We start from the raw sequence: 10,161 nt of genomic DNA, 5'->3' as shown, positions 1-10,161 counted from the left end.
CTTGAATTATCCTCATCATAAAGCTCCATATGTACTTAACCCAGTGGTTAAAGTTCAAGAAGAGATCATCATGTATTAAAGAGGGATGGTTAAAAGAGACCAACGCTGAATGTTGGTACACTGTAAATGCCAATATTCAAATTAATTAGAAATGATTAGTGAGTCAAACTTAGAAATCATCAACCTGTTGTCAACACTAATCTTAAATAAGGAACTGCTACTTTCAGGTTGGAGAACACGCTTAACTTAGTGAAGTCCACTTCAGTTAAATTAGAAAGATTAATTTATTGTCCCAGAGTCCTTTGGGCGTTATTTCAGACATGCGCAGACCAGTCCCATCTACGCGCGGTCTTTTCATTTTACATGCACCAGGGTGAACCGGAGGTCAGCGAAAAGCATCCATTTGGTAAGTTAAATTTTTTCTCTTTTGTCAACCGTGGAGTTATTTTGTTGTGGTATAATGTTATGGTGTTTTACTGGCTGGGTGCGTCGCAGTCGCCAAACTCGTTAATTTCACTTGTATTTCCTTCATGATTTGCTAGCTAGTTCATGGGTAGGGAGCAGTAATGGTCCCGTGAAATGTGTGTTGTACTGTTGTTCGGGGAGCCTGTGCTCTGTTAACGTGAATGTTTGTGTGCACACGCGTGGGGAGTGGGTGGTGAGAGAAACAGAGCCGAGGGTGAAGTGTGTTGTTGCCGCTCGAGCTGCTCGCTGTGTTGTTGTAGTTACGTGGTTACGCCGACAGTAACCGTCCAGAATAATAAAGAAATACACAACGGTTTATTGACGCCTCCTCGTCCATTCCTGACCATGTCCGGCTGAACGTTACATTACAGTCTATCCGGCAGCTGGATAAAATACGCAAGCATTATATTTTTGCTGGACGGCGCACACAAACGCACACATTTTGCCCAGCGCAGCTCGAGTGCCAGCGGAAAGTTGGATGCGGCTACAAATTAAAATTTTCGGTTACTTTTCTAAATAGAGAGACTCCGCGTGTAAAGCGACCACATTAAACTGTGGTCACATGTGGCTCTTCTTAAACGTGTGTAGGAGGGAAGAAAACTTTATTTGGGTGTCAGTCTGTTGTCTATGTGCGCTGCGCTTTGTGCCCCCCTCCACCTTCCCCATCATATGAGATTTGCGAGAGGGGTTGGGGTGGGAGGTCGCGCTGTGTCAATTAAACTCAATCTTGACCAGGTAATCAAAACTTTTTTTAACTAGTGGTCAATGCTGAAATTCTCTTCTCTTTTTTATTATTTTAGGTCAAGCCGAGCAGTTTTTTTCCAATGCAGTGGACGTGTAAGTACTGCACATTTCTTGCTGAAAAGAGGGGTGCTTTGCTTAAACATTACCGTTTAAAACATGGATGCCATACTCGCACATCTCGACTCCCATGCCTGCATATGGACTGCCTGTGCACATTTAAATCTTTTAATGCCCTCCAAGTACACCTGTCAACATGGCATAATAAAAAGGATTCAGGCAAAATCAGGGAAACTGCATTTCATTGTCAGTTGTGCAACTTTGTGGAGCTTTGCACAGAAGCAGACTTTTTTACTCATTTGAGACGACATCTTAAGCTGAGACAAATGGTTGCTTGCCCATATAAAGACTGTTACTTTCAAAGTAACGTTTATTCTACCTTCAATGCCCATAGAAGCAAAGAGCATCCGATGCACAAGAAGATGGCATTCAAACCTGAAATTGTTTCAGCAAATGTAGTTGAAGAACTTCCAACTAATGCAAGTTTTCAGTTGGAAGAGAGTGACCCTGAAAATGATGATATTGACTGTGAAGTTACTGAGCTAAAAGATGTGGAGGACTTGACGACTCAGTTGGAACACAATGTAGCAGCTCTTTTCCTGAAAATGTCATCAATTCTCAACATCTCTGAAACTGCCCAGCAAGAGGTTATAGAGCAGGTCAATCAAATATATTTGTTATCACAGCCATTGCTACATTCTTCAATTCGAAGAATTCTGCACACGCATGGTGCAAATGTTGATGATGATTTAGTGAATGAGATAGCTCGAGTGGTCACTGAAAATAATGTATTCCTCAAATTCACTTCTGATGGAGGATCATTGTCAACTGCTCAAAAGCGAACAACTTACATTTCAAAGGAATTTTCTTTGATTATGCCTGTTGAGTTTGTCCAAGGAAATGACAAGCAGACAGTTGTGTATATCCCCATATTGAAAATGCTGCAAACTTTGCTGAGCAATAGAGACATTTTGGAAAAGACCATGTCACATGAGGCAACTTTGTCAGAGGAATACAAGTCTTACAGAGATGGTTCCTGCTTCAAAGACAATGCTTTTTTGAATGAGGAAGAGTTCAGAATCGCTCTTTACCTGTATATTGATGATTTTGAGGTGGCCAACCCCTTAGGAACCTCCAGAAAAAAGCACAAACTAACTGCTGTCTACTGGGTACTTGGCAACTTGCACCCTAAATATCGCTCCTGTCTTCATGCCATTCAACTTGCTCTGCTTGTCAAGGCCAACAGCATCCAAGACCATGGTTATGGTGAAATTCTCCGCCCTCTTATCCAGGACCTTGTTTTTCTTGAGCAACAAGGAATATATGTAGAACAGTTGGGAGCCACTGTTAAAGGCACAGTGTTATTTGTGGCAGCAGACAATCTGGCTGCCCACTCTTTGGGAGGATTCTTTGAAAGCTTCACAGTTACCCAAGTGTGTCGGTTCTGTATGGCCAAGCGGGGGGAAATACAGGACAAGGAAGTACGGACAGGATTTTTTCAAAAAAGAACAAGAGAAAACCATGACAAACAAGTGCAAGAGGTTTCTCAGGATTCAACCAAGGCTCAAGAATATGGTGTGAAACGAAGCTGTCCATTAACTGAAAGCTTGCAACATTTTCATGTTGTTGAGGGGTTCCCTCCAGACCTTCTGCACGACCTCCTGGAGGGGATTGTTCCATTAGAACTGGCCTTGTGCCTCAAGGCACTCATATCAAAGGGAATCATCTCCTTTGTGGCTCTGAATGATGCTATTAAACAGTTCCCCTACACATTTTCAGACAAAACAAACCAACCCCAGCTCATTCCAAAGACGTTCTCCTCAAAGTTAACAATTGGAGGAAATGGTCATGAAAATTGGACTCTGCTCCGACTTCTGCCATTATTGATTGGTCAACACATTCCGAAAGGCGATGAAACCTGGGAAGTTTTAATGACCTTAAAAGATGTGGTAGAATTGTCTGTGTCCACAAGCTTTACAGAGGAATCCCTGTGCTTTCTTGACAGCAAAATCTCTGAACATAGAGGTTTGTTTCAGAAGGTTTTCCCAGGTGAAAAGCTACGACCAAAGCACCACTATGTTGAGCACTACCCTGAGCTAATTCGAACATTTGGTCCTCTGTCTGATGTCTGGACAATGCGCTTCGAAGGGAAACACAAGTTCTTTAAAAAAGCTGTGCGTCACTCTCAGAACTTCAAAAATATTCCCCTTACTTTAGCAAACAGACATCAGAAAATGATGGCTTTCCATCTAGCTGCCTCATCTTTTTTTAAGCCTTCCATTGAAATTCACAAATTGAATTCTGTGATGGTTTCATCATTTCCAGAAAATGTGCAGAACTGGCTCAATCAAAGAAGCAACAAGCTGAACACAGTACTTGTAGCTTCCTTTGTCTGCATTGATGGCATTAGGTACAGTGCTGGTATGGTCATTTCTGTTGGATCCTGCTCAGGGCTCCCAGATTTCAGACAAATCACAAACATTGTCATTATCAACACAGATGTAGCATTTGTCTGCAGACTGATGACCTCATGGTATGATGAGCATCTTCGAGCATACGAACTCTGTAGCAGCCATTTGCCCATCTTCTCAGTCACCCAGTTGTCTGAACTGAACGATGTTTTTCCTCTATCACTTTACAGAGTTCATGGCAAACAGCTTGTTACTCTCAAACGGTATATATTGTGCTGACTGGTTTTAACACTGTGCTGTGAGGATTTAATACTTGCCAGTCTCAGATGAATTTCTCTCTCTCTCTTTTTTTTTTTTTTTTTTTTTTTACAGGAGAGGATATCAAAATGGAGCAAAGAATGATGCTGCGAGTTATCATTGACGATGATGATATAAGGAAACTAATCTTGAATAAGAAACCGGATTCCATTCAGGAACTAAAAACCCAGCTGAGTGATAAGCTGTCACTGCAGTATGACTTCAAACTCCAATATGAAGACCCAGACTTCAGTAATGCACTCTGCAATTTGACTCAAGTAGAGGATTTGCCTGAAAGACCTACTCTGAAAATCATCCCTCTTGTAACTCTTGAGTTGACATCCCTGTCTTCATCCACTGAAGATACAGACTGCAGCACAGCAGACACTGAGATCTTGTCCTCCACTGGTTCAACACCTCCACTAAGAAGACAGTGGCCGGAGTTCTTTGACATACCCAATTTCTCCGTGGATGTAGCTTACCGACTGAGACAGGCAGATCTCTTATTTATGAAAGATCGTGTCCCATGGACTCCATCACGAGATATGAAACATGACATACTTGAGAAACTTGCTGAAACAATGTACAGTTTCAAAGCTTACCCTGACGATGATGACTTCAGCAGGGTTGCAAAAGCACTGATTAGCAAGCACCCCAGCCTCACTGAACCTGGTCCCCAGCCTGGATGGTATGGCTGGAAGAACAGCCTTAAATTCAAGATGGCCAACTATCGTACAAAACTACGAAAAGCAGGATGTGATGATGTACTGATCAATGGGGGTAAGCGAAGCAAACGCAACCCAGAAGGACCATCATCTAGCAAGAATATCAAGCGGCCAAAAAGAGGTGAAGTCAACTATTTGCCAAATTTTCCTGACAGACATGATGAAAGCAGCCTTGAAAATGCCAGGAAGGTTATCATAGAGGAAATGAAGAAAAAACAACCCAATGCCAGTCTAGTTTCAAGAATGATGGAAGAAACATTCTCACTGCGCAGAAGGGAGATAGTGACACAGGAACCTGCTGTGCAGAGCGTGATAGAACGATGGCCAGCATTGTTTACGGAGAGACAGGTAAGATATTTGTTAGTTTTGACCTGCCTTCCCCCATATAGATTCCAGCAGACCAAAATAATCGTGATCATTATTTTTACCATAATCGAGCAGCTCCAAGTCATCCTAGTTTCACATGTGAAGTTCTTTCATTTGCTATAGTATTAATTGAATGATGGGCAGCTTAGTGTTGCTATCCCTCTTGCTATTTCCCCTCTCTATCTTCCAGGTCTTTGCTGAGTTTAATCGCATAGCCAGCAAGAATCTTGAGGGCAACTTCTATGAAGCTCTGGACCAGCACACACCACGCTTCATGGATCTTTTCAAGTCCAAAAAAGGAACTGTGGGACAAAAACTGAAAGACTTAATGCAGCACATCAACTGGGTGGTAAGGATTCTATTGTGTTTTTGTACTATATTTCTAATAATTAGTTTTATGCATTCTCATTCTTCGCCTTTTTTGGCCCTCTACACATTTTTATGCTGATTGACTATATAATATTGATCCTGTGAGTAACAGACAATAAAAATAAGATTTCTTTCTATATTTCTTTCTTGATTCTGCTCAGACAAGATTAGAGTTGCAGGAATTTGATGAATCCACCTGATTGTTTCCTATTAGAGGCCTGCACTATCAGAGGAAATACAGAACAGTATATCAACATATATTCCCCCAAACTCTCAAAATGCTACATAGGTCTGAACTTATCCGTTCTCTCTCCATTCTTAGTCACCTGATGTGACGGCACTTCGTACTGTTGTCCTCAAAGGTCTTCCAGTTCTACTCAGTGAAGACTCCAGTCAAGTCTACACGACTTGCTCCGTGAGTAAAACAAACATTGATCTCCATTATCCATTTTATTGCAAATCATATTTAATTATTTCACAGCATTGTAAAATATTTAATATTCAATTTTTGATTGAAATTGCCCAGATTCAATAGCTGGTTCTGTGTGCTTTTTTGCAGGATACAGCAAAGGAAGAAGCATTTGCCTCAGTCACAGTTGGAGTGCTGACAGTGACTGAAGATGCTCAACAGCAGGGTCCAGCAGTGCACCTCCAACCCATCTCCACTGCCATCATACTTGAGGGAGGTACTGTGATGGACAGTGTCAGAGACTTTCCCCAGGCAGTCTGCCTTCTTTTCGGCCTCATTTATGCCCTTCACTTGAATTATCCAAAATGCATGGAAAACACGTTCAGATTCATTCAAGTAGTCATGCTTGGACTGGGCAACAAAACCCTCCCTCCAAAGCTGGTCACACTGCAGAATACACTACTGGGGTAGGCCAAAGAGAGAAAAAACAAGGTAACTTGTTTACTGTTCCAGGTTTAATAATGTTCAAATGTAACACTTTGATGGTGTTTGTAACAAAGTGATACAGATTTGTTAATTGGCAGAAAGACAGTGATGCATTTTGTTATTTATCACTGCTGTGCACTTTAGCAGATAATAACATGTTTATTGTAGTTCCAGTTTGATAGAAAGGGCCAGTTAGAAAGGAGGGAGGTGTGTGGGTAGGTAGGTAGGTAGGTAGGAAGGAAGGTGAAGAGGTAGGTAGGTGTAGTGGGATGGAGGGAGGAAGGTTGGTATGAAGGTAAAGAGGTAGGTAGGTGCAGAGGGAGAGAGGGAGCGAAGTAGATGTAGGAAGGTAAGCAGGAAGGTTGGTATGAAGGTAAAGAGGTAGGTAGGTCCAGACGGAGAGAGGGAGCAAAGTAGGTGTAGGAAGGTGCAGGAAGGTAGGGAGGAAGGTAAAGAGACAGATACATGTATTTATTGTTGGGACATATATATACATATATATTCTTTCCACAAACGTGGAACATGTTTCCAGAGCCTTAAATGTGTTGTTCACATAGCATTTAAAATAAATGTTAATTGCAAAGTAAATCCAATGTGTTCACCATTCATTTTGTTTTGGGGGCTCATTACCTTGTATTGTGTGTGTGTGTGTTTTTGTTTTTTTTTTTAAATTAAATTAGCATGTGTCCTATTGTCTTTCACTAAAAAAAATATTTAAAAAAATTAAATTGGCCTCAATATGAAGGATGAGTAAAACTAGAGAATTAAGCTTTCACAATTCATGAATATTAAATTAAATGTACTTTTCTGAAATCCATTGATTTGAGCACTGTAAACTTAAAATAAATAAGGTCATGTAATCAAATTAATATAAGTTAATTTGAGTAATGCAAACTCAAAATAAATAAGTTAACCCAATTTAATTTGTCTAAATCAACATAAATTACTTTTTTTGAGGCAACGACTTTGCATATTTTTTTTAAGTAAAGTCAACTTATTATATTTTACAGTGTAGAAGACTGGATGCGAAGGACACCAAACAACAACCCTGACTACCACACTAAGAGGTTGTGCAGTATGATAACAACATCACACTACTTCTGCTTTTGCTTCTTAGAGAGGAACGTCATTACTTGCACGACCACAAGAGGTTACTTGTCAGGAAAAACAGCCAGTGCTGTAGTTTTTCAAACGAGGACAGTCTCGTTCCATAATTGTACATTTCGTTACCCTTCACACAATTAGAACTGAAAGAATTCAAAAGATGGGTTTGAACAACCTGGTTCATTAAGTTCTGGGGCAACAGGTCAAATGTATCACAGAGATGAGAGGGCATAGGTCTGCATGTCCTATTCTTTCAGCCTAATGAGTGGTCAGACCTCCACAAGGTGACTTTGATTCATCACCACAGGACTTGCTTTCACTCTTTCCCCTTTTCTCCTCACTTTGCTTCTCCTGCCGTCATGCCCTCCACGATGTCTCTGGACTGGACAGCTGCAGTTACACACCAACACTTGAGGCTTTAAAGTCACAGCTCTAATTAAAACCAATGTTTAAATACCTTCACTAATCCATAGACTATTGTAGTGTATTAAGACTCCCATCATTGATTAGACAGGCAGGTTCAAAGCCAAGAAAGGCAAACTCATTAGAGAAAATTTGAAAGATGCCCTACGTTGATGAGTCGAGGGGGAACTTTAACCTATTTGTTTACTTGATTGGAGATATAATTATCTTAATGGCTGATAAATAAAGGTAACTTTACAGGGGGTGGATTCATCAAACAGGCTTACAGTCCACTCTGTGTACGGTCAGATTAGTTTCACTAGAGAAATAAACAGCATTCACGTTAAGTAATTGATATTTTTTCAAGGACAGAAAGAATGAATGAAGTTGTTACTGGAATTAAAAGATAATATAGAACAGTTTTGTTTCATTTGATCAAGCTTCAACTTCAGTCTTCAACTCACATTTTATGTGTATAAATAAAATTTCATAGAAAGTGATCCAAGTGTGACCTGAGGACAGTTAGACCTAACCCCAAGGACGTTTCTAGTGGCACATCTTTTTTTTTCTCACTATGGTGTTTCAAGTCATGATGGGCACATTTCTGTCCCCTGTGGCCAGAGGGCTGAAAACACCCACTGGTACTTCACAGCTGGAAGGATGTTGCTCAGTGTTGATGCTCAAATAACAATAATAATGAGGGGAAAAAAATTACAAAAAATTCCACCTGGACTTTTTTTATGCCTAAAAAAAACCTTGTAACTCCTGATTATTAGGTCCCTTAATTTCATAACTCCATTGACTCATTTCCATAAGGCAAAACTGAGTTCAGTGGATGATTTCAAAACACCCAGAGTGTCCTTAGAATATGGATGAATGAAGCTGTTGACACTTTCACACTCAAAAGAAAATTGTCTGTCTGTGCCCTACGCTGAATCACAGACCGATCAACTAAATTCAAGATGGTTTTCAAGCTCTGTTATATTTTTGTCAAGATCTATAAAATAGTCCCAAAACTCACTTTACTCCCTTCTCGGAAGCAGATTTTGTTCAGCTAGAGGCAGAGGACTTCTCACAAGACCCACCATGGTCCTGGTAGATCCATCACAGACCTGCTTGGTTGCAGCCTTGGAAAACATAGAAAAGGAGAGAAACTATTCCCTCATGTAGTAAAAAAAAAGAAGGAAAAAAGTGTCCCAGTCTCCTATTCCCCTGTGTGGTCATTGATCTGCAGGCTCTGATTCAAACTCCGTATTAAATTACCCTGGGGTCTGGAGCCAGCCTGTTCTCCCTACCCCTTTGTTCAGACCAGCACCAAAGATAATAGAAAGCGTTTTGTGCTGGGAGTGCCACGGGGCCCCAGTCTTGCCTCTAGCATTTTTATCCCTTCCTTTCTCTCACTTTTTCTTTCTTCACCTCTGTCGGTTTCTCTTTGGCACTTTTTCTTCTCTTTCCCCTTAAACCTCCGTCTTCTTCCTTTACCACATTGTAAAAGAGTCTTTTGTACTGTCCTGATGGAAAGACCACTTTCAAACAAAGACGGCTCACACTGCGAAACAGGGACAACAAATAGGATCTTTTGTGGGCAGTCTGAAGGTGCTCTTTCATCAGCAACAGACAGGGAGGGAGAAAAGAACAGAAAAGAAAAGAAACGAGAGAAAGGAGAGTTTGAATCAGATTCATCTATCACAAAACCTGAATCTCTCAGGAACAGGAAAGTTGGGTGCGGGTTCTTCAGAGCCTGTATAGTTAAACATCAGGATTCAGAAGAAGGTTTAGGTTTGATTTATTAAAATCTGACCTCAGACATTTAACACTAGACAGTATAAACTACCATTTTGGTTCACTTCATTCATTCAGCTAGACGTGTTCATGTTAGCCGAGTGAGTGAGTGACATATCATTGTGTCCGTCAACTCTCAACTCTGAGATGTGGGCAGTGATTCAAAGGTCTGGAATCAGGCTAATAAAGTCTTCCCCCACCAATCCTAATAGCCAGTGTGGTTACAGTTACAATTCATTTTTAAAGTACATGTTGCATGAGGCAGGTGTTGCCTTTTCCAGACCCAGCTGGTATCTTTGAAAAACTTTGTAATCATAACTACATATCTAAATAGAGTTTTGAGGGTTTGAACTATGTTTTGTGAGACCCACCTGGACCACAGGTGGGTCCAGCAGACTTTGGGTTAAAGTTAGGTCTATACAATGTACAAAGAAGAAAAGATTAGAAACGAAGCTTTGAGGAAAAAATAGAGAAAGAGACAAATGCAACAAAAAAAAATTAATAACCCCTATAACCCTGTTTTGTAAACCTCTCTATAATGTAA

General features: G+C 40.6%; 1 protein-coding gene across 1 annotated transcript in view; it reads left to right on the top strand.

Annotated features, from left to right (window-relative positions):
• Positions 1-355: 355 nt before the first annotated feature.
• LOC121191012 overlaps positions 356-10,161 on the top strand; it is a 28,537-nt gene continuing 18,731 nt past the window's right edge. Inside the window, exons 1-6 of the mRNA XM_041052056.1 lie at positions 356-406; positions 1,266-1,302; positions 4,050-5,047; positions 5,256-5,414; positions 5,757-5,849; positions 5,994-6,120. Of these exons, the coding sequence (XP_040907990.1) occupies positions 4,064-5,047; positions 5,256-5,414; positions 5,757-5,849; positions 5,994-6,120 (1,363 nt within the window). The 5' untranslated portion in view covers positions 356-406; positions 1,266-1,302; positions 4,050-4,063. The remainder of the gene's footprint in view (positions 407-1,265; positions 1,303-4,049; positions 5,048-5,255; positions 5,415-5,756; positions 5,850-5,993; positions 6,121-10,161) is intronic.

This window comes from Toxotes jaculatrix, chromosome 12 (genome assembly GCF_017976425.1).
Source record: "Toxotes jaculatrix isolate fToxJac2 chromosome 12, fToxJac2.pri, whole genome shotgun sequence".
NCBI lineage: Eukaryota > Metazoa > Chordata > Actinopteri > Toxotidae > Toxotes > Toxotes jaculatrix.
The sequence above is the reverse complement of the archived record's forward strand: the minus strand, read 5'-3'. Positions and strand labels throughout refer to the sequence as shown.